Source organism: Larus michahellis, chromosome 1, assembly GCF_964199755.1.
Source record: "Larus michahellis chromosome 1, bLarMic1.1, whole genome shotgun sequence".
NCBI lineage: Eukaryota > Metazoa > Chordata > Aves > Charadriiformes > Laridae > Larus > Larus michahellis.
In genome coordinates this window covers 99,911,389-99,936,168 of record NC_133896.1, presented here as the reverse complement: position 1 = coordinate 99,936,168, position 24,780 = coordinate 99,911,389, and the positions used below count along the sequence as shown (strand labels likewise).

The 24,780-nt window shown below is 40.7% G+C and overlaps 2 protein-coding genes across 2 annotated transcripts; one reads left to right on the top strand and one right to left on the bottom strand.

The window, feature by feature from the left end:
* Positions 1-237: 237 nt before the first annotated feature.
* On the bottom strand, positions 238-17,891 carry CEP97 (centrosomal protein 97). The gene is made up of 11 exons (XM_074596280.1): positions 17,620-17,891; positions 14,258-14,400; positions 12,742-12,900; positions 12,236-12,337; positions 11,551-11,664; positions 10,288-10,454; positions 8,828-8,992; positions 6,984-7,117; positions 5,712-6,471; positions 3,426-3,501; positions 238-2,751 (listed from the first exon to the last, which is right to left on the bottom strand). Exons 1-11 carry the CDS (start codon positions 17,672-17,674, stop codon positions 2,035-2,037), a joined length of 2,592 nt encoding a protein of 863 aa, XP_074452381.1. The 5' UTR covers positions 17,675-17,891; the 3' UTR covers positions 238-2,034.
* Positions 17,892-17,966: 75 nt separating this feature from the next.
* RPL24 (ribosomal protein L24) lies at positions 17,967-22,619 on the top strand. Its single transcript, XM_074596294.1, has 6 exons — positions 17,967-18,024; positions 18,152-18,227; positions 20,267-20,377; positions 21,339-21,475; positions 21,869-21,932; positions 22,489-22,619. Exons 1-6 carry the CDS (start codon positions 18,020-18,022, stop codon positions 22,567-22,569), a joined length of 474 nt encoding a protein of 157 aa, XP_074452395.1. The 5' UTR covers positions 17,967-18,019; the 3' UTR covers positions 22,570-22,619.
* Positions 22,620-24,780: the final 2,161 nt, after the last annotated feature.

The window sequence follows — 24,780 nt, the reverse complement described above, 5'->3', positions numbered from 1 at the left end:
AATACAAGTTGAGAACCTTCAAAGGACAAGGGTATGATCATGTAGCCCACACACTTCTTTGCACAGTAATTAGATGTTGTGACACACCAATGCACGTGTGCCACTTTCAATACCAAGCACACTCATGCTCCAATTATGACTATGGTTATGCTACAAACGTGCTGTAACTAGACTGAGTTAGAAAGATAGCACATTAAGAATCTACCACCTCAGCTGTTGTTTTTTTTTTTAAATGCTCTTATGTATGCAAGGCACAGTCAAATGTCAGCTTGACTGCAATGACAGCTCTTTTGAGTAGTTAGTGCCCTAGAACTTTTTTTTTTTTGGAGGTGGGGAAAAAGAGATGATGGCTACTCTATACGCAGAGGTAAGCTTTATTCTTCCAAGGTGAACTTCACCAGCAAGCAGATGGCTGGTACAAGTCCAATACCCCATTTACGTTCTAAAGAAAGGATGTTTTCAGGCCTCAAGCCAAACTCTTAAGTAGTGATAAATTTCAGCTCAGAACCTAAAGTAGACAAGCAACCAAAGCTTTTACAAAAATTAAATTATTTTACATGGTAACATACGAGTCATTTTAAAACAGCACTATTTGATTTCAATCACACCATAGCACCAGAAGTTAACCTGTGGATTCAGAGAATTATAATATGCAAGTGTCTTCCTATCTGAGAAGTTAATATTAGCAACTATAGAAACACTGTGCACGTTGTTCCAGTGCATGTTGCAAAATGCGGTATTAGCAAACTTAACTGACCCCCAGGAGTCACAACGTCAACTTTTATTTTACTAGCGTCCATTCCAAATCACATGGCAAAACCAATTTCCCTTGCCACTTTTGCGGTGTACTAAGATACCTGATCTTTTTCCATTAAAAAAAAAACCCCATAGCAATGGCTAGGCAAAATACAAACCCCATTACTTGCCCAGTGTTTAAGTGGAAAGCATAACCTAAGTACATTTGCCAACAGGGAAGAAATACAGCTTTTTATCCGCAACTAATCAGACTGTCAAATACTGGACAGAGAAAAAAAAAACTAACCCAACAGAGATGTCAAGAAGTAGTTTTAAGTCACGACATTTACTTTTAATATTTATACCTGTAGGTAGAAGTTGTTGTGATCCATCAAACACACTAATGCCTTGAAAGCCATGCAGATCCAAATCCCCAAATGGCATTAACATCGTTCTGGAGGCAAAAGGTATGTCACCAAGTCTGCTGTTGTAACCCAGCAGTGCAGTCTTGGAAACTATGTTCCCAAATCACATGCTCTTTTGAAATTCTTATTTAGTAAAGGCTGCAACTGGTTCCACTTTGAGTCTTACCTGAGAAAGCAGGAAAGTTCAAACCCAGGGCAAACAAAGGTCAAAGTTAGTTTGAAGCTCCCTAAGGTCTGACTCCTGTAAGTCCTTGTTTCAGTGCATATGCAAATGGCCTAATTCCTAGCCAGCAGCTTCAGGTAAATGATAAGAAGTTGTTACTGACTTGGGCACTGGTTTCATGGAATGCATCTTTGAAACCCTGACTGAATAACTCTTGTTAAAGTCAAAGAGAAGTCTGAAAGGCAACCGCTTTCATCCTTCTCATCAGACTATATCCATATGTGCACATGCTGCCTATGTTCACTCCGTTTCTTCCTATATTGTTTCCTTCTCTTTGCAACGTTAAGAACTCAATCCTGATTTTTAGAAAAAAATTCAAAGACTTGCTAACACATTCACCGAAGTGAATTTACAGCAAACACACTCCCCCCCCCAACACCCCTAATCTTCAGAATTAATTTAATGGAAGCCAGTTATTAAGATACCAGGTTTATGTTTGAAAATAAAGTGCATAATGACTGTCACTGAGAACTTTGCGGATTTCAGGGTAGCATATTTAGTGTGAGTCCTCAGCAACATCAATAAAACAAATTGGTAACATGAGTCAAAATCTGAAACAGCAGATATGAAGAATAAGTTTTGCATAAATGGGAAAAAGAAAGAGAAAGGAAAATGAAATGTAATCCCTAGTCCTTTGTGAAACTGAGCCTACTATACAGCTATCCCAACATGCAGCATCTGAAATGAAGAATCACAGTCTGTTTGCTTCCCTTCTACTATTCCCGAATTCAGTTTGCAGCTTTCTGATGTCTGACTGATTTCACCTCGGGCAGGGGAAGAGGTATCTTGAGGGAGATCTACACAGACAGTGTCAGATGAAGAATCTTGGCCTTCTGCTGAAACAGCGATTTGTGGCCAGCTACCCTCTGTTTCATCATTGCAATTTGTCCCCTCATCAGCCTCTTCCAGCTGCTGAACGGATTTCAAATACTCTTGTATTAGTCTGTTGTCCTGCTCGTTACCAGAGCTATCTTTACTTTGACCACATTCCCCAAAGCTATCCTCTACATCTGAGGAATACGCTGAAACAGAGTTGCCGCATTGTTTGACAGTTTCCACTGAAAGAGAGCTCTCAGTTCCTTCTGTTAAACTTTTTTCAGAGCTACACAAGTCACTGGCATGAGTCTGATCAGCCATGGAAGAATGAAAACCAGAATCTGGGAACTGCAACAAAGACTTTTCCTGAAGAACATCACTAGCTGGAACTAACCAAGCAGAACTAACATCTGGTGGCGTTTCTTGCTCAAGTGTGGATGATCGAATAGATGGTTCGGATGGACAGAAAGTACTGGCTGAAGGGATTCCAGGTTGCAAAGTGGCACTTAAATTTTGTGTCACTGAAAGCTGCCATTGTTGAAGGGATTTAACCTGCAAAGTATAGAGAGAATTTCATTATGAAATGCAATTAATAAAGTACTTTGATTTCTAGAGTATTTCACACAATCAGCAACAAAGCTCTAGTATAAAATTTAAGACCCAGTGAACTAACAAGAGGTTCACTATACCATTAGAGAAAATATGTTCTTCCCACTGTTAAATAATGGCATTTAAACCTAGATGCCCAACACTGACAGAGCACGCAAGCCTCCCAGTTCAAATACCTGAAGAAAAAGGAATTTGCTCTTATAAATAGAAAGGATGAGGAACCTTTATGAAATAATCCATGCTTAAGAAAACAATCAGCCTTATTTTTGGAAGAATAGCTAATTAGAAGATGTATTACTAACTTCTACTCCAGAAATTAGTCGCTCACAGCTTGTCACCATTTCATTTGCCCTGGGCATCTAGCAGTCACATCATTCTTCACTCTTCTGCTACATTTATTTAGTTTCCCTTGCATTTTGTCCTCCTTCTCACACCAGGCTATAATTTAGCCTTTTGTGACAAAACCAGTGTTATTGCACTAATACTTATGAATGTTATTTCCCCCCAGAATTGGAAAAAATGAACCATATTGACCGTCTCTTTAGAATTTACAGTATGAAATAGTGTTTTTCAAATTCACGGGTAAGCTGAAAAATAAGAAGACTAAAACTATTTACCTGGTTCCAAAGAAATCTGACTGCTTCCTCCTGTACAAGCCTCTGAATCTTATCTTCCTCTCTTTCTTTTCTTAGTCTGCAAGAACACATGTCCAAATTTTTGCAGCTTAAATAAGCAACATTTGGGTAACAAGATCAACAAGAATACATAAAAATGCCTACTTACATAACGGCACTCTTGAAAGATACAGCAGAGCCTAATATTAAGGCATTACTGCAGTCTGGCTTGCCATCAATATCCAGCTGCTGACTTCAAGTTTCTTTTTCAGAGTTACATTAAGATTCTGCATCCTTTTGCTGCAGCACATTTATTGATTTGCTAATACTGTAAGTGTCTTTTTATAAACTGAACCTAAGCTCTTCATTTTAAATAGATGTTCTTCTTTATCCCGCATAAAGAACCAACCCAAAGTAGTGCTGGTTCATTTCAAATTATGCTCTCCCCAACTGATATCACTCAGATGTAGGCACGATGTGTAAGCATTGGGAGTTTCTAGAGGTTCACTGAGGGCTCAACTTGATTCACAGAACTTTTGTTGCTTGTTATAGCAAAGGAAAAGAACCTGTCAGACCATCAGTTCTCGGATACTAACTAAATCTGCCATTTCATATCTTACATATTGCAGAACTTTGATAATCATCTCCTCCAAACATGAATTCATACGATCAAAAAAACCACCAGAACCAAGCACAGAATTGCATTTTAAAATTGTATCATGCAAGGCAGAGAGAGAATCCTTCTTTTCACCAAGTAACAGAGGAATGACTCTCAATATAGACACATCATTTACACACCCTGTAATTGCTAGGAGACAAGCAAAAAAAGTCACACTTAGCAATTTCTATTTTGGTTATGCAGCGAAATATGCAAGTTCTGCTAACAGAGGAATAGAAAGATTTATTCTAACCCAACCCACTTATAGAAGGCACTTGGAGTATGAACGGCTATGTGCATAACTGTGCTTATCTTACAGGAAGCAATCTTCCACTGTAGTCACAATTTTATATTACTGAAGCTAGGTTCTACAGTGAGTAGTTATTTCAAGACCCATTTATACCAGTTCTGAAATATCCTGGAATGATCATAGAATCATAGAATTGTTGAGGTTGGAAGGGACCTTTAAGATCATCGAGTCCAACCTTTAGCCTACCCTGACAAGAGCCACTTCTAAACCATGTCCCTCAGTGCCCCATCTACTCTTTTTTTAAACACCTCCAGAGATGGTGAATCCACCACCTCCCTGGGCAACCTATTCCAATGTTTAATAACCCTTTCAGTGAAAAAATGTCTCCTAATATCCAATCTAAACCTCCCCTGACGTAACTTGAACCCGTTTCCCCTCGTCCTATCACTTGTCACCAGGGAGAAGAGGTCAGCCCCCATCTCTCTACAACCTCCTTTCAGGTAGTTGTAGAGGGTGATAAGGTCTCCCCTCAGCCTCCTCTTCTCCAGGCTAAACAACCCCAGCTCCCTCAGTCGTTCCTCATAAGGTTTGTCCTCCAGGCCCCTCACCAGCTTTGTAGCCCTTCTCTGGACACGCTCCAACACCTCAATGTCCCTCTTGTAGCGAGGGGCCCAAAACTGAACGCAGTACTCGAGGTGGGGCCTTACCAGTGCCGAGTACAGGGGGATGATCACTTCCCTAGTCCGGCTCACCACACTATTCCTGATACAGGCTAGGATGCTGTTCGCCTTCTTGGCCACCTGGGCACACTGCTGGCTCATATTCAGCCGGCTGTCAACCAACACCCCCAGGTCCTTTTCTGCCGGGCTGCTTTCAAGCCACTCTGCCCCAATCCTGTAGCGCTGCATGGGGTTGTTGTGTCCCAAGTGCAGGACCCGGCATTTGGCCTTGTTGAACCTCATACCATTGGTCTCAGCCCATCGGTCCAGCCTGTCCAGATCCCTCTGCAGAGCCAACCTACCCTCAAGCAGATCAACACGCCCGCCCAGTTTAGTGTCATCTGCGAACTTACTGAGGGTGCATTCAATCCCTTCATCCAGATCATTGATAAAGATATTAAAGAGAACCGGCCCCAGCACCGAACCCTGGGGGACACCACTTGTGACTGGACACCAACTGGATTTAACTCCATTTACCACCACTCTCTGGGCACGGCCATCCAGCCAGTTTTTTACCCAGCGAAGAGTGCACCTGTCCAGGCCATGAGCAGCCAGTTTCTCCAGGAGAATGCTGTGGGAAACAGTGTCAAAAGCTTTGCAAAAATCCAAATGATGGTTACGTTCATTCAGATTTGAGAGCACACAGCATGACCCGAACTTACTTTTCTATTTCATCAGTTAAGCAAATGATGTGCTCCTGCATTCTGTTTAGTCGAATTTCATACCGCACTTCCTTGGCTCGGGGATGGTGGTTCCTCGTGTAAAATCCTCTCCAACAGGCTTGAAGCTTGGTAGCTGCTTTAGTCATTCTTTGTAGTTCAGCTGCACCTTGATCAACAACAGCTAATGAATCAGTACTTTCTCCTGCCATCTGGTCAGGACGGAGTGTTGTAACACCCGATCCAGCACCTACTGAGGTGCTGGGGTGATTGTGCAGAACTTGGTCATCACAGGATGCTGAACAGTTGCTAGCATTAGCAGTCAGGCTGGCTTTTACCGGATCAGAAGGTGGCAACAACATACCCTCTTTGATATTTTCTTGAGTTCCCACACTTCCCATTGTTCTGTTGGAGTGCTCTATTGTAATACATGAAGCTTCTTCCTTATTAGCTGTTTCTCCACTATTAACATCTCTCACACATTCAATCACTGTATCATTATCGTCATCTTCTAGGCCCAAATTGATTCCATGTAGCTTCAGGTCTGAAGTAGGAGACACTGGAGACAATCCTGAAGCAACTGGCATGAAAGTAGACTCTGAGGATAAAAGGCTGCTGTTTAATTTGTCTTCATCTGTCTGTATATCTTCAAGGTAAAGCTCCTTACGAAGACTTCTTTCAAGAAGAAAAGTGTTCTTTACTGCATAGGAATGATCATCGTTTGCACTTGGTCCAACCCAAGAATTCTTCTGGATGATAGGCTCTATTCAAAAGAGAAGACAGACATATTCACAAGCGTCATAGTATTTCAATAATACCTTCTTTTGTTTCATAAGGATTCATTATTTGTTTTAGACAGTTAGAACCTGGGTGTGTAAGATCTAAAATGCTAGCAACGGTAAGCATTACTTCTATATAGTAAGGACAATAACTACTTATCACAGTAACATTCACAAACCTTGCAAATGCTGGGTACAGTAAATTACACAAACTGCCTCTCCCTAGAGAAGTTAAACTTTTATCAAATGGAACAGTCAAAGGAATAATTCTTCAGTTTATTGGATTATGATTTTTGCCTACCAATCTTACTAGCATTTCAAGACGTGAATAAGCATGGAATGTATTTTTAGAAAACAAAGTATAACTTGAATTGAAATCAGTATAATAAAGTAACAACATGGCTTCGCTCTAAAATTCTCTCCACAAAGTTATCTATGTTAAAAAAAATAATTTATTTCTACATGTTAGATCACAGGTGCAGATTAGCTTTCTTACCACTTTCAAGAACTATCTGTGGTGGCTGGGCTGGACTGGTGTGTTCATAAGTAACTGGCAGTGTTTTGTTGGGAGTAGACGATGTAGGTTCTCCTTCATTTTGGTTCTGATGCATCAACTGCCTCTGGTGAAGCCTAAGCACAGTTTTCCAACAGATGTTAAATTTTTTTTTAAAGTTTTTTGGTACAGAAGACATCTAAAAGAAACTATCAACTATTTTAAAAGAAACAAGTGAACAAACCATTCTAAAACAAGAGGCTAGTTAGGCAGAACCCTAGACCTACAAGAAACTAACAGGACGACTCACAAAGTAGGGGATTGCACAGACTACTCCTGTTGCCTCCAGCCCCTTTTTCTTCATTACATGAATCAAAAAAAAAGGAAATCCAACACGTAGTTCTGACTATAGACTGAAAACCGTGAAGTATTTCTACGCACAAGGAAGCTATGGAGCTATTTTAAGTGTCTACTGCAGGACACATTACGTTTGTATGTGTAGAGGAGTTTGAGGAATGGAGGGAGCGTCTTTTACATTTGAAAAAACCCGAATCCTAATATGAATCAACAAACATTGACACAAACGTAAAATCATCCTTTAAAAACTGAGAAAACACATTGGTTGTTTCAACCTAGCTAAATTCAAAGATCATGAGGTAGAGGTCAGCAAGTCAAACTGCCTTAAAAATCATATACATGTGTATGGATATATATATGGGTGAGGACTTTGGGGGGTTGGCTTTTTTTTGGTGTGGGGTTGTTTTTGTTTGTTTGTTGGCTTTTGTTTTGTTTTTTAAATTTTTAAACAGTTATATCTTGCAAGCCAACTTCCTGAATTTTCCCCAGAAACATCGTGTGAACATCAGAACGCTTAGCCGGAAATTCCAACATCAATATGCTTTTATTGTACCTTCTACTCTGAAATGGCCCCAATATTTCTATCATTTCCTCCTGGAGATCAATCCACACTGACAAAGCGTGCAGTAGCTCCTTCCAGATGCTCCCAGGTTTAAATCCTTTTTGATGAGATCCCGCCCTTCTGTTTTCCACAAGGCTTTTGCTGCCCAACTTTCTACCCACACTAAGCCATTTACATAGCCTGCTCCTCTGCACTGAGTCCTCTGCTCTGATCTTTCTGCAAGAAAAGTTTTTTCAATAGGTCCTGGGGAATAGGGACACCTGTATTGTTACACTTTCTGGCTTTTAGTCACAATTAGTTCACCTTTTTATGGGAGGAAAGTGTACCACGGTAACTCTCCTCATCTGCTTACGTATACCTTACCAAAACAGCTACTGCTGGCAGAACCAGCAGGCTCTGTAGAGGCCTCTGCTGACAGACCTGAGGTGCCAGACAAAGAGATCGTCAAGTGCATCACTGGGAACAGTGTCCCTCAAAGAATAACCTTAAAACCAAGGAAGAACATGCTAACAAAAAACTGGCTAATACACCAGCGTACCACAATAGTCTTCATTTACAATTAGAACAAAAGTTAATCTGAGCTCCTTTTTGAGGTTTTCCTCGCTTTCTCTGTGGCAAAAAATCTCAGTAGGTAGTTTGTTTATTTTCATCACAGTCCTAACACAAATCACCTTCATCCAGACCACACACTGAAAACTACAGAGAATTTGTCCCTAGATGGTCCAGCAAGCGGGAAAACACTCCTGCTGCTGTCTTGCCTCTCATTCCCCTCCAGGACAAAACCTGCACCTCTCTTACTCTTCCCATCTCCAGCCCTCACTGTTGCTTTGAAATACTTAAAAGGAAATCTTATATCTAACACATAATAAGACATATAATTATGTTCTCAATTACATTGTCTAAAAATAGAGAAACAAGAAGTTCTCACCTTTGCTTACTCAGTATTTTTTCCAGTTTGGCATCCTCTTCAGTCTGGAGACCGTATGTAGATATAAGAGGACAAACAGTAGCCAAGTACTGGACTAGCTGAACGTGCTGCCCAGGTCGATATGATCTTCCTTTACCTTGACTGTAGAGCCATTCTGCTTTCAAACTGTTAGGAAGAGGTGAAATGGTCACCATTAATGCATGGCATAAAACCCCTAACTCTCCTTTGATTACTGTTCTTCTAGTGGGTACCTAAGAGCTAATCAACAAATCTAATCAAAACTTAGAACATGCGCAGCGCCCAGAAGAACTGGAATTTCATTACCAGAATAATTAATACAGTATTCCCTCACATAAGCATCAATGAAACAAAAAACCTCTGACTAAAACTGTGAAAAACACAAAAACTCTCACCAAAACTGTGAAAAACTTTTATCTGTGTGTAGTCCTTGAGCACTGAAAACACATTTGTGTCAATGAATTTATCAGCAAAGCTTTCACAGAAACAGAAAAGTTCACACAAACATGCAGAATAGTCACAGGGAGTAAATCTTGCTGAAAGTATTCAACAATTGAAATCTGTTTTTAAATTAAGTGCTCTTCAGTCTGAGAACATTTAATATAATATATATAATTAATTTAATATAATAATACAGTTAATAGAGAAAACCCCTTAGTCGTTAAAAAAGTTTCTAGAATTCTTACAGGCGACTTTTCGGGCAAGTCATAACATGTTTTGGTGAAACAGAAACAGAACTAGTTTACCTTTGACCAAAAAGGCAGCTTTTTATTTTAGTAACGGGGAAAAAAAGACATCAGTGTCCTGGAATATGCTAATTACTGGACTAGAATGTGTTTGTAGTGGATAATATTTACACTTGGACTGTTCCTGATGTCAAGAACTTTAAGACGACATATCTAATGTCATACATATATAGTGACATAACGACCACAACGATACACTAACAAGTGATTTGAGTGAAATAGTATTTGACTAATTGATACAAGAAATGCCAAATCTAGAAATGCACGTGCAAATCAGGCCCTTTATAAAAGGGCACGCTTGAACTTCCTCGAAGATAATAGCTTTAGTATCTGCTGATTGTCTCATTTAGCAAAGTCAAAGAGGCTGTAAGCTTGGAAGGGGGTAACAGATCATTGATAAATTGCTACCCCAGTTTTGATTTCTAAAAGTACTACTGTGAGTTCAGTAACAAAAAAGCTTAACTTCATTATGTAAGATCACAAGTTTATTTAAGTAGAAGTATAATTTCAGTGTAACAGATGAAAAATTTAGCAAAAGCAACGATGTTAATTGTCCTGTATCTCATATCACCATGAACAAGAAAAAGAGAATTTCAGATTGTTAGCGCCTTTCCTTGCTTTTATTATACGAAAATGCAATTTCAGCTTAGCCAAACTTTACTTAATAATTTTAGAGCTTTAATACTATTATGTCACCTTTCCTTCTGAGAAATCACATATCCATCAAGAACTTTAAGGTTCAGACACCAGCTGACAATATATGGCCTGTAGTCAAAGCCAGGGATAGAAGGTGTGGCCATCACACAAGGATTGTTCATAATTGACAACTGTTCCAATTGACGAAGAGAGGCCAGGAAAGAAACCTTGAAAAAACAAGATATATTTGTTGACTGAACAGAACCCATTAAATGCTTACAAAACATACCACATTTTTCCAAGTTACAGCTACGCATCTCACATAAAGCAATATAATTACAAATACACTGAAAAAATCACATTTCCTTTTTGAACATAGACAACTTCAAACTGCCTTCTATCAACTACTGCCATTTTCCTTTTAATTATCCTGTACGTACTATAGTTCTTGGAAAGTATTAGCTTCTCTTAAAATCTGGGAATGGGGCTTTATGTATAGAAAGGTTTAGTATTTCTATGGTCCCAGTTCACGACGACAGGTGTTGAGATTTTGATTAAACAGTGGCAAGCCAAAAAGCTGGAGAAACACTGTCCTGTTTTGAAGAGAAATACATAACCAAAATAAGATTTGTCTTCCAACACGGAAGTCCAATCGAGAGTTTTGGCTGCTATTTATACTTAAAAAAACCCAAACAAAAATAAAGACAAAAATCACAGGCAGAGTATTTGTTTCTCTTGTATGGTGTTTGAGAAATAGATAAAATAAGACCCAGGCCCAAAAATTTCAGTTACAACAAACACAATTCAAACCTCTGTTCTAAACACAAGCAGCTGCAGAAGCCCTCTGCAGCAGTTAATCATCTCAGTTTCCACCCTTCAGACAATCACGAAAAGCTCTCTATGAATTTAGTCTTCAAAGAATACTTCTGACATCCTTGAATAATATGACAACATAAACAAAAAAAGGCAAAGTTTCTTTCAAGAATGAATTTTAAAAGGTATCACCTAGCTTATGCAGCTAGTGCAAATATAGTTATTACATATAAAGTATTAAAAGTTACTTCTATCAACACCAGTTGTTTCAAAGAAGAGAGCCCGTTTTCAGTTACATGCTCAGAATCACACAGAATCACAGGAACTTCAGAATTGGAAGGGACCTCTAGAGATCATCTAGTCCAACTCCCCTGCTAAAGCAGGATTGTCTAGAGCACATTACTCAGGACTGCATCCAGGCGGATCTTGAAAATCTCCAGAGAAGGGAATTATCCAACTATTGGCTTTCGGTCTACCTAAAGACACGGTGATATATCTTCTATATCTTACCTCATTTAAGTCTCTGATTTCATTTTCTGCCAAAGAAAAAACAGTCAGATTCTGAGGTAGGCAAACAGGGGCAGTGCGAAGCGAAGTTATAATATTTCCATGTAGCAACAGAGTCTATAAAATAAAAACATGGGGATGAAACGTATGTTTGATCAGAACACGCATATTTTTTGTTCCCTGCACATTACACACAAAGGAACTATAATTAAGGCTTTCTAGTATCATCAAAACTATTTTTGTTTATTCAAGCAAGGGAAAACCAATTTTTAGATTTTAGAGAAAAATCTTCTCAATTTAAAATGCAGAGCTGAAGCATAGTCACAATTACAAAAAAATGTAGAGAAAAAAAGTTTCCAAATACAGTGTTCATGCTGGAAGAGTTAAGGCTATGTTTTGTTTTGATTCATGACATGAGACAAGAGAACTGAGAGCTATAAACAAGATCTCGCCATGTTATCTTTATTAGAATCATTAGAGTGGTTACAGAAAAATCACTGCCTCAGTTCCTGCAACTTGAAAACACAGAAAAGAATTCTTACATGTTTCCCTCTAGAAATTGTAGTGATTAATTAAAATGCTTTAAGAGCTAGTGTTTGAATAATTAATGCTTTAAAAGGTAGCAATTTTCAAAGCAAATTTCTTTATGAAAAGAATGTAACAAAAATAGAGATAAAATAACACCTACCTTCAACGATGTAAGCTTGGAAAGATCACCTAATTGAGCTATGTTATTGTCTGACAAATCAAGATGCTGAAGAGACAGACAGGAATTGATTTGTTCAATGGCCTACAAGAGTAAAGTAGTCAATTACTCACAGGAACTCATTTTTAGTCACTAAATAGATATAATAATTATAGCTAATTATAATTATAAATTATGTTGAAAGTTAAAAAGCAACAGATAAATAACCCAAAATGAAAGTCATGTTTTTCCGGTTTCATTTTAAAGATTCTTTTCCTATTTTGGGGACTATTTCCCAATTCTTATTATATTTCAGTATCAAACCTTTTATTTTTTTCCTATATAATTCTTGTCCAAAAGTTGCCCTCTTCTATTTCATAAACCAGTAGACACAAAACTTCAACATTTTTTCTAATCAAAGCCACAAACATATTCAGATTTCTTTGCAGCATCTTCCAAATTTCTACAACACTAGATTCTGGAAAACGTATAAAGACTAAATACTTTACCTTAAGGTTATTTCCTGCCAAATTCAGCCATTCCAGGTGCACCAAATCCTTCAGCCCTTCCACATACCCAATACTATTATGAGGCAAGTTTAGTACCCGGAGCTTAGTCAGTTTCGCTACACCCATCATTCGCACCAAACGATTGTTGGCTACAGAGAGCTGCAGATTGACACGCAAATAAAAGAAACAGGTTTAACTATTAAACTGCACAGATAGAATAGGCTTCTATTTTTAATAGTTAAAAATCTAATCCAACAGGAACTATTTCAATCTATGGATTCCATTTTCAAGCAAATAGCACACATACAAAAGACTACAAGAGGCAGGAAATAAATTACTGATGAAAAAGTAGTTTCCACAACTCGCTCTGCAAACTTAAGAGGAAATCTTCTCCCTACCAATAGTTAAATAAAAGAGAATGAATGAGGATTTGTGTCATATGAAAATAAGATCTTAAAATCAGAATTGCCAAATCATCGTGCAAATTGTTGCACCATTCCCGGTGTAAAATCATACTTACTGTCAATGGGTCAGAGGACAAAATACATTTCAAATGACTCTCAAAAAGAGTCCTGTGCTAACAGGACTGTAAATCACGAACTTTTTAAAGGATAAATCCTGATTAGACATACAAATTAATAACGTGACCACCAAGCTGGCAGACAGGTGAAAGTCTGTTGTAGTAACAAGCCCAACCTCTCCTACCTCTTGGAGAAATAGCTTGTGTCTAGAAGCTATTAGGTGACTTCAAGTCTATCTGGAGGCACTTTCAGTGATAATTAACATGGATTTGTACAGCTTTGCCCCAGACGGATTAATACTCTGATTTTTGTGAGCAACATGCACAGGCTAGTGTTAGTGATAACATTGTTATCACTAATACCCTCATGAACTTAAATGGACTGCTGCTCGTATTAAAATTAAGAATAAGCACTCGCAACGTCAGGGCCTACACGAATTGATATGTTAACAAGACTACATAGATACCACCCAGTTCACTTTTTTTATTTGCTACTTGTACTTTAACCTAATTGACATAGCTTTTTTTCTTCTTGTAAATTAAGGCTACTAATCTTTTTCCTTTGTGAAGTGTTCTGAAATTCAAATTGAGAAGACAGTCCTGTATGTATGTCTGCATGTTTAAATTACACAGAGGAAGGATTAAAAAAAAAGTTATTTTTAAAGTTACAAAACTCAATTATTCAAAACGTAAGACATATCAAAAATTGGGTTATCTGTGACTTTTCTAAATGTTCTTATGACACAAATCCCATTAGGATTTATTTAGTTCATTTTTATTTACCTAGGTAACTAGCAAAACAGTCTCCCCCACTATGAACTGTAGAGCTACACTGAAAACACAGCTTTCTATTTTAGCTAGCCATTATGTATTTTCCTATGAAGACAGTAACTGCTAACTTACTTCAACTGCATAATATGGTCTTAAAGCAGAAATATTTTAATTTACATCACAGTACCATTATTTCATAGCAAATTCAAGTCAAGTAACACTGACCTGCATCAGATTCCTGCATTTCTCCAAGTGTTCCAATTTAATTATCTGGTTTTTGTCCAGAATCAGAGTGTGAGTATCAGCATCACAGGGTAAGGTTGGACCCAGTTTTTGCAATCCTTGACCTGACCAGTTGACTACCAAACCTTAGAAGAAAAAGAAGGCGGGGAAGCCAAAAAAAAAAGCCCCAAAGTCAACAATTTATATATGAGAACATGTACTGGAAAAGCAAAGCAAGATAAACAGAATTGGTTTATAATGCATGCAGCTAATTTGCAAATACAAATTAAATTTCTTTTCCACATAAAGCTGAAGCAAATTACTTCAGACCAAACGCATTAGAGCAACTCTTCCAGTTACTGGAAGATATGGATTCCAGGCCCCATCCTTATAAAGGATTCTGGTGAAGTTCTGGGAAAGTCAGCAACAGATTCCTCTGAAGCGGGAAGCAGAGCAAAATTTTGGTAGCTAAATTTAAAGGCACAATCGTCAAAGCCCCAAATTTCAAGAGCCCCTAGAATTTTAATTTCTTCAAAGATTTCAAGTTTTGAGCAGCTTGACAACTACCTATCTAAATTCCTGCTTGTAGGCAAACACAGAACATGCCTAGCACACATATATAGCATCACACTTCACAAACAACAGCGACCATCCCTGTTACTAACAAAAAAATTTTAAAAGGGGAGGAGCATCCCTCCTTTCATGAATCAGAATGTGGGAAACGTGATGAGGATGCAAACCTACAAACTTCACCTTCCTGTAGAGTTCCATCACCTTTCTAAAGTATTTGAAGATTAGGACACTTAACTTGTAAATGTGAAATATCCATATGATAGTCCTCAGCCAGAGGAAAATAAACAGCCTTATAATGATTAAGTCCTCAAAAATCTAGACGACTGAATAAACGCCTGCAGTTTTCTCTTTTACCTTCTCAGTAGTTCAAAGGAAAAATATTATTAGCCCCACCCCTTTTTTTTTTTTTTTGAAAGTACATTCTAGGTACAAACTCAAAGCAGAACTTTCAGCCTGTGAAAGCAAAAATGACACCTCTCTTCTGTCAGAAGTTGGATGCTTAAACTTCAAAGGAAACAAACTTAAGATTCAATCCCCCCTTTAAAGCTTCCTATCAGATATTTTACGACATACTCCCTTTTAGCAGTTTGGCTGCTGCAAAACCTAATCTTAAGTATTTAACTATCTTAACTTATTGGGTAGGGAGTGTGTGCAATTCAGGGTTAAAGATTTCACTCTAGGACTTCACTGGCCAAATCCTTGAGTGCATCTTGCCTTGGGAAGTACCTAGTGAAAAGTAAAAACAAAGAACCTGCTCATATAGTTGTGCTACAGTACTGGTGACATTTGGGCAGGACCAAATTGTAAATAGGCTAGCATATAATTTAATTAATGGAACACACACAACTAGAGTGTTCCATGCAAAAACTGTTACTATATAAAGTTAAAAGGAAAACATTTGCCATCTACAGAGAACTTGAATCACTAGGTACCCATTGTAACACCTGATAATAATAATTTTCATACATTAAGCCTTTGCTGTGTGTTTTACATATATACACCATTCTAGTGCTTGTTCTTATCTTACTATCTGCTCAGTAAATAATGTTGCCTTTTTCAGCAGGACGTTCCAGAATAGTGTTCTTACCCTAACATGCACTATATATTATTATTCTTGCAGTTTGCAGGCTTTTAGGATTTAGTTATGCTAAGGATGGAGACAAACATTTTTGGTGTACCATTTTGACAGCTACAGAATACGCTTTTCTAAGAAGCTTCTCTGATGACATGTATTACATTTACATTACTTCTCAAATCCACAGCCACCCAAAGAGCTCTGAAGAACAGCAGTGCAGAGCCAGCAGCACCAGAAACAGTCACACTCCTGTCTTTGCATGTTCAGGAATAAGGTACTGCATGCTTCTCACTTAAGTGGCCACCTCTGCAACCACTTGGTCACTTTAACTAAACAAAGAAATTTTGCATCTGCCTGTTTATTGAAGGACTTGTTATGAAAATTCACAAGTGGCCCATGCCAACCAAGGAGCGAGGCTAGAACCCACAGCATAGAATTACCAGAGTAATCCTTTTATTCATGCACATGAGGTGTCCCAGTCAAACTTGGGCACCCAGAATATGGCTTTACGTACAGTTCTTATAGCTTTCAAGCATTCAGATACAACATGATTTGACTAATTGCTACTTAACACATACACTCTACCATTTGCAAAGAAACTATATTTCTATGGCATCATCATCCACCTGCTTCTCTATTGATCTAGGTGTCCCCGGAGTTAGTCTTGCTATAGTTACTTATCTATGATGCCAGACAATGGGAGGGTTTCACAGATGTGTTAGAGGAGCTAGGATGCTGGCACTATCCAGTTGTCTGAGGGTATCCTTTATCCTATGTGGGAAGCTTTAAGATTCAGAGAAAGAAAGGTCCCTATTTCAGGAGGGTCTGTCCTTCTTCTCCTCCTTGTGACAAGTGCTGTCCTTTAGTTTGCTTGCTTAAGCATGACTATTCAGTATACAGCATGAAAAATACATACATATATATATATTAAGAAAGTTAATATTATTTCATACTACAAAGACTCACTGGTATAATACTTTGTGAATTAGATTTTCCTAACAGGCTCTCAGTACTGAGGAAAACGTTTCAGAATTGCTTATTACTTGTTTGGCAGCTATGAACATTAGTAGACCTCAGAAGCTCACAATTTTTGCTCAGGCCTCTGCTCACTCACTGAGCCCTTAAGCCTTCAAAGACAGACTTAGATTGTTATAACACACCGTCCTTTCAGACGGAGGCAGAGGGGCAAGAAACCGCACGCTCAGCGGTGGCGCAGTCTCCCAAGACCTCTCTGCTCTCCACTGTAGAAAAAAGGGGCCTTACGGCAACTCCCGGCCTACCTTCTACAAGGCTGCGGGCAAATCCCTCCTTGGGGGCCCGGGCCCCAGCAGGATGGAGAGCGCCCCGCCCATGCCCAGAGCCAAACCCGCTGCTGGAGGGCGACCCCAAGTCCTCAGAGCGGGCTGTCCTGACCACTTCCAGCCCCACTTGGGGACCTCAGGTGCGGCCGTAAGCGGGCAGGAGCGTGGAGAGGGGAGCACCCGAGACCTCCAGCCCCAGCGCCCCACACCGAGGGCCGCAGGCGCTTTCGGGACTTGTAGTCCGAACCCCGCGGCTGCGGCCGGCACACAGCGCGCCTCGCACTACAGCTCCCAGGGTGGGCTGCGCGCCCCGCCGCACACAACCGAGACCCAAACAAAACCCCCGCCGGCCCCCCACACCTGCAACCCGGCCGCCCGGCCCTCGGTAAGCTCGCTGCCTCCGGCGCTCTTCTTACCCCCTCCAGCCGGCGAGGCAGCCTCAGTCCTGGCCGCAACCGCCGTCGCCGCCATCCTTCCCGCTTGCCGGCGCCGCCTAGCAACCGAGGGCCCGGCGGGAAAATCGTGCGGCTTGCTCTTTGTAGAAGGGAAGGTCCCGCGTACGGGGCCGTCCGGCGGGATTTTAACCGGACAGTGGGAAGCCCGGTCGGCGTGAGCGCTCCCGCGGGGTCCCCCGTCCACCCGCTGCCCCTCCGGCCGGGGAGGCGCTGCGCTGCCCTCCCGCTCCCCTCCCGTCAGCCCCTGCGCGGCGGGGGCCGTCCCGGCGTGCTGCGCGCGGCGCACGGAAGGCCGGTTTCCCGTCAGCCTCTCTTCCTCTCGGCCCCGGCCGCCGCCCGCCTCGGACCCACCGCCGCCATCATGAAGTAAGGGCCCCGGCGGCCTCCCCGCCGCTCCATCCGGCGCCATCCGTCGCGGGGAGGCGGCCGGAGGGCCGTGCCTCCCCCCTCCCCTACCCCGCTGCCTCTCCGCTAACGCTTCTCTCCCGCGCAGGGTCGAGCTGTGCAGCTTCAGCGGGTACAAGATCTACCCGGGCCATGGGCGCCGCTACGCCCGCACCGACGGCAAGGTGAGGCCGGGGGCGAGCGGGGAGGCCGAGGCGAGCCCTGCGGGGCGGCAGGGGCTGGTGGGAGCGGGCCCGGCGGGAGGGGACGGCGGTTAGGTCTGAGGGAGAGGCCGGCGCGATGCCGGCAGAAGTGAAGGCCTCGGCTGGGACGCGCGGTGGGGAAGGCGGCGTTGCCGTCTCCATCGCCTGACTGAGCGGTACGGGAATAGGACAGCTGTGCTTCCGGCTTCTGTCGCTGCCCAGGTGTCACGGCTGCTGTCAGACCTGGTCCGTGGGAGAACCGTGCTTGTGCTGTAGGTTGGGGTGTCGAGCTGGGTTTTAAATTGTGGTTTGGGGAGGGTGGTTTAAAGCTGGTCCGGTCTGAGTCGCAGAATGGCAGGGGTTGGAAGGGACCTCTGAAGATCGTCTAATCCAAGCCCCCTGCCAGAGCAGGTTTGCCTAGAGCAGGCTGGACAGGAGCGCATCCAGGTGGGGTTTGAATATCTCCAGAGTTGGAGACTCCACCACCTCTCTGGGCAGCCTGTTCCAGTGCTCCATCACCCTCAAAGTAAAGAAGTTTTTCATTATGTTCAGATGGAATTCCCCGTGTTCCAGTTTGTGCCTGTTGTCCTTTGTCCTGTTGCTGGGCACCACTGAGAAGAGTCTGGCCCCATCCTCTTGATAGCCGCCCTTTAGATATTTATAAGTATTGATAAGATCTCCTCAGTTTTCTCTTCTCCAGGCTAAACAGACCCAGGTGTCTCAGACTTTTCTCATAGGAGAGATGCTCCATTCCCTGGATCATCTTTGCAGCCCTGTGCTGGACTCTCTCCAGTAGTTCCCTGTCCTTCTTGAACTGGGGAGCCCAGAACTGGACACAGTACTCCCAATGTGATCTCATAAGGGCAGAATAGAGGGAGAGGGTGACATCCCTTGACCTGCTGGCCGCGCTCTTTTTAATGCACCCCAGGAGACCATTGGCCTTCTTGGCTACATGGGCACACTGCTGCCTCATGGTCAACGTGTTGTCCACCAGGAGTCCCAGGTCCCTCTCTGCAGAGCTGTTTTTGAGCAGGTCAGCCCTTAAACTGTACTGGTGCATGGGGTTATTCCTCCGTAGGTGCAGGACACTACACTTGCCCTTGTTGAACTACCGAAGTTCTGTAGAAAATACTATTTAGACGTACTGCATCTAATGCTGAGATTTGCTGAAGCAAACAACTGGAATTGCAAGTAATTTGGGTACGGATCACTGGGATAAAATAGGGAGGAGAGCTCTTTCAGGCTCTTGCATCTCATACAGATAGGACTGTCATAAATAGAAACACACTATTCATATCTACAGAAGGAGGGTTTGGGTGTAGGACATCCCAGTACAGTAGCCTTGGTGTACAGAATCTCCTGGGAGATCATAGCTAAGTAAATGGACTGATTGAATCCTCAAGTGTTCTCCTGGGAATTTGTTCATACTTCAGATTTAATTCTATGGCTCATAGTAAATCAGCCTGTTAATTCTGTGTGTTTTTCTAGGCAGGAAGGTTTGTTTAACTATGTAAAAAGGAATTGAGTGGAGTATTGGTCTCTGTATGTTCCTTAGGCCAAGTTTTGGCTGGCTTACACAGGAAGCACACAGTTACTTGAGGACAGGCACTGGAAAAGTATGGTGCTGGATATGGCTGTGCATGCTGCGCATAGAATACAGCGCAGTAGTGGATGCAAGTTGTAATTTGAGCTTTCCTTGAAAAAAATAAACTGCTTCACTGTGTTATGAAAACAAAAACTGTACCATTATGCTTTATTGTGAGAGAACTAAATTAGGCCTGGAAAATTCCTTATGCTGGAATGCCTTGTAAGACATAAGTTTAATCAGTGGAACAAAATTCCAAACTTTAAATTTTTTAAACTATGTTCTAAAATTTTGGTTTTTCAGGTGTGTATAAAGAAATACAAAAGCATCACTGTTGAAAAACACTGAATCAAAGAATTCCTTGATACGTTAATGTAGACTGTAATAGTGTCTTTCATAGAAACAAAGCTTACACAAAATACTTTTACCTTCCCAGGTTTTTCAGTTCTTGAATGCAAAATGTGAGTCTGCATTCCTTTCCAAGAGAAACCCCCGTCAAATCAACTGGACTGTTCTGTATAGGCGTAAACACAAGAAAGGACAGTCAGTAAGTATCCACCAACTAATGCTGCTCTGAGTTTTTCCATCAAAAGATCTGGTCTGTTAGAATAGAGGTAACTTGACTATGCTGGTGTTTAGCAGAAGCATGACCCATATAACCAGGATGAAGACTGGCCGGTAATGGTCAACATGTGAGTGCATTTCTATGAGTTTATGTGTTGCTTTATGTTTGAAAGCTAACCAGTTCAGCAAAAGCATTTTATTTCTATTGTATCACTTCTTTGAGGGCTCCCTCAGAACCACAGTAGGTTCAGTTGATTTTAACACTTATATAAATGGCATATGTTTTAAAAAATTAGTTTGACAGAAGGTAGGTAATGCTGTTTGATATGCAGAGTTTCTAAAAGTTTGGACTTGTAAAATTCCTGAATGGCAATAGCAGAGAGAGCTGAAAATCTGGTGGATCGTATTTCCAAACAGATGATGTGGGAGAACTTTGCACATACCCTTCTTGAAAACTTTGGGCTGTAACTTTGTAGGAGCTCTTTCCTATGTAGTTGTCATTTCATTAAAAAGACAAATTAATAAGGCATGTCGCATTTTCAGCTTAAAATTGCACAGCAAAAGAGAATTTAGAAAGGCTTACATATGTATTAAAACTCAATGTTTTTACTAATGTGTTTGGAGAAGGAATGTTGATGCACGATGGCTTACACTGCTGCCCAGCACTGTGATCCCGTTTGAAGCAGCTGGAAAGTGTCTTCCTTTCAGAACATTCAGTCAAAGCGGACTTTATCCCTCCACCCTTTTTTTTTTTTTTTTTTGGGAGTTACAGAAGGCTGAGCTTCTGCATCAGTTGTCTCCTAAGTGAGAAGTAAAATTCTACTTCTGTATACAGTTTTACAATAGCTTCAATCTTAATATCTGCTTGTTTCTACAATTGTCTTTAGTCTTTCATTTAACGTCGTGTGATACTAATTGTCTGTCTTCATCTTCTGCCATTTTAGGAAGAGATACAAAAGAAGCGTACGCGCCGTGCCGTTAAGTTTCAGAGAGCTATCACTGGTGCATCTTTAGCTGAGATTATGGCTAAACGAAATCAGAAGCCTGAAGTACGGAAGGCGCAGAGGGAACAAGCTATTAGGTGAGAAATCAGAGATAAATGGAGCTATCCCAGGCTTTTCAAAGTTTTATTAATGCTTTTCATACAGGAGCTTAAACTCTACAGGAGCTCTGTGGTTTATAAGCTTGGTTTGTTGGGGTTTTTTTTCTGTCAGTGTATTTGCAGTTAATACTGATTAAGAGAAAGTAGCAGCAGAGAAGGGTCTCTTCTTTGCCCTCTTCCTTTGTGAAAATACCGCTTTTGTCACACACAGTTCTGCTGTCTCATTAGTAGTCTCCCTAGAGGGTACTGAATGTAGAGGTTAAACGTGAAGTCATGCATTCCTTTCTTGATCTTAAGGAGTTCTTACAGTGCTGAGACAAAGAAACAGTGAATGACAGAGATGAGTAACACTCTTTTTCTGTGAATTCACAGGGCTGCAAAAGAAGCCAAGAAGGCTAAGCAGGCAACCAAGAAAACGGCTGTTTCTGCTGCAAAGGTAAGCTTCAATAGGTGGATAGAAATCATGAAATGGAATATATTGTGTTGTAACACAACATTCTGTTACAGTGCTTAATTGGAAATTCCCATTTGTATTTGGAGGAAGCATTTGCTTATCTATTTTGATCTGGAAGCACCTTGAACAAACTTTAGTACAAAAGTTAAACATACACAAACACCTGAATAGAATGAACCTTTTTTCATAGAAGAAATAAATATTACAGTAAAACAACTTTCTGACTATATGTTGGAGATTCTTGATAGCAAAAAACTCGTCTGGATGTTACATCTTCGCTATCTAGGAACTTGGTAACAATATATTAATGAAGAATAGTATCTGTTTCATTATTACTTGTTATTACTAAATACCATATGTTGGAATCATACATGTTGTCGTTTTACAGTGGTATGTGTGTAACAATCTAAGATTCTAAGATAATTCTCATCTGATTTATGTTGCCCGATTTCTGTCAAGAATCTTAAATACACAGGGGCACTCTGAGCACTGCAGATAAATTGCTTCCCTTTGCTCATACTTTATTATTTCTTTACAGGCTCCTACAAAGGCAGCACCTAAGCAGAAGATTGTGAAACCAGTCAAGGTTTCTGCTCCCCGTGTTGGTGGAAAGCGCTAACCTGCCAAACTGTTGGTCATGCTGAATAAACATCTGACTAACTTTCATAACTTGTGCCATGTTCTCTTCAACTGTGGGAGATAAACTGAAGAGGATTAATCTATGAAATAACCATGTCTGTTTTTGCAGACTGAAAAAGATCTTCTTGTCATAAAACATTTGGTTTCTTAGACAATCTGCTGTATTAGCACACATTTCATAACCCTTTAATGAATGAGCCAAATAGCAGGGAAGGTGGAGCTGATGTTTGAGAAGCTGTTCTTGCCTGAAGGACAAAACAGCACATGAATACAAGTTTATTCCGTGTCTGTCAAATCGCATAAAAAGAGTTTTCTAAGTTCTGATATGCAAATGAAAGGGTGGGTGAAGCAGTACCGTCTGTAAGTGACTTTAAAAGGCTGATGCTTTTCTTGTGTTGTGGAATGCACGTAGCAAGATACAAAAGAAGAAATAGGTTGAAAAAAAGGAATGGATGGTTTCACAGACCACGTGGCTGTTGCATGCAAAGGTTCAGATGCAACTCCTGGGTCACAATTGCTGGAAGCTGTCTTCAGGAAAAGGATGGCTGCAAAGGTCCTACCTTGCATACGTTCACTAAGCTAAAGGTGTTTCTTGACCCAGTATGGTTCTTCTTCTGAAATTATTATCTCATTAGCAGCACTTGCAACACTGGTAACAGGTTGACTGAGCTTCAAATGCAGCTGATGGTATATGTTTACTTCAGGCCCATTTAGGTTCATATTTAACTTGCAGAATGCAAGTGGGGTTCCCTTAGTAACTCCCCACCTTCCCACGCCTAGAGGGAGTGGCTACTTGCTAAATTCTTCATGTATTCATCTGTGTACTTAGTAATTAGACTATGTAGACAGTGTGCCCAGACTTTCTGGTAGTTTTGATGGACAGTCATAGCCTTGGCAAAGGGATGTCCTCTGACTTCTCTGTTTTATGGGTCAGATACTTCTCAAGATGCCACATCTTAATACCTGTTAACTTTGAGGAGCTTCGAGGGCTTGCTTTGTTACCTTACTACACTAGTCAAGAAAGCACCTGTCTTTCATAGTTTTGCTTCCTGCAGTTCTTCTAGGCTTCAAAAACAACAGCTGTAATGGGAAACTTGGGTTATATTTTGAGTTACATCATACTTTGGTTTGGGTTTATTAATAAAATAGATACAGGTCTGGATCAAGGTTACAACCTGTTTGAAATAGGTTTAGCTCGGTTACATTAGCGGAATTTGGACTGTTATCTTCCAAACAATTGCGCCTCTTGCTATAAAAAAAAAACAACCAAACCATAGGAGCTACTCATGTTTAGAATTAAATTGAAGGCTTTTAAACAGTTAATACACTTGAAAGTGAAGCTGCCAGAAACAGGAGGGAGGAAAGAGGGCAAGGAAAACTGCTTGGTGTTAGAGGGAAAGGAATTTTTAATCATTTAAAACTGAAGGCTGAAAACACCACTGAAAGTTACCTATGCTAGTGACGACTATATAAAATCCTGATTGTATTGGTGTCTTTTATCAGTCACCTGGTACACTGCTTATGAAAGTTTTCAGCTAAAAAGCTGAAAGTAAAGATGAGCTTTTACAAACAATCTCCTTGAAATACCATTAATGATATATAGGAATGGATTGTCAGCTATGACTAATTAGTAAGTCAATATTTGTTAATGCTTCGAAGTTTGCAGGCTTTAGCTGCCTGCTGTTACTGCAGAGGTGCACAGAAGTGCTTTAAGATTACTTTTCCTTGCTTTTTATTCATGAGTGCTGACTGATGCAGTGAGTTGGAGTAACCCATCAGGTTACTTCTCACAAGTTATGCTTAAGTGGGCAAGGCAGGCTGTTCAGGGTGTTAACTTGGTGTAACTGCACGTTATTCAGCTCAAACGTAGATAGAATGCAATGAATTAACACTGAAATTAAGCAGTTAAAGTCCTTGTGTTTACCTAATGCAACATAATTGATTCTCTATTAAATATCACTAAAAATGGAGTACTTAAGTTTTTCATAGACCCACAGAATAACTTATGTTGAAAAGGACCTCCAGAGGTCATCTAGTCCAACCTCTTCCTCAAAGCATGTCTGTCTAGATCAGGCTGCTCCAGGCTGTATCCAGCCGAGTTCTTGAACGACTCCAAAAACAGAGGTTCCACAACCTCTTCAGGCAACCTGTTCCAGCATTTGACCACCACCATGGTTTAAAAAAAAAAAAA

Excerpts from the sequence above, each read along its gene's own strand:
- CEP97 (XM_074596280.1), bottom strand. The coding sequence starts at position 17,674 with ATGGCGGCGACGGCGGTTGCGGCCAGGACTGAGGCTGCCTCGCCGGCT. Across the intron at positions 3,502-5,711 it reads TTAACTGATGAAATAGAAAA|ACTAAGAAAAGAAAGAGAGG; the intron begins GTAAGTTCGGGT and ends GTGTTCTTGCAG. Across the intron at positions 2,752-3,425 it reads TCAGATTTCTTTGGAACCAG|GTTAAATCCCTTCAACAATG; the intron begins GTAAATAGTTTT and ends TATACTTTGCAG.
- RPL24 (XM_074596294.1), top strand. Across the intron at positions 18,228-20,266 it reads ACGCCCGCACCGACGGCAAG|GTTTTTCAGTTCTTGAATGC; the intron begins GTGAGGCCGGGG and ends TTACCTTCCCAG. Across the intron at positions 21,933-22,488 it reads CGGCTGTTTCTGCTGCAAAG|GCTCCTACAAAGGCAGCACC; the intron begins GTAAGCTTCAAT and ends ATTTCTTTACAG.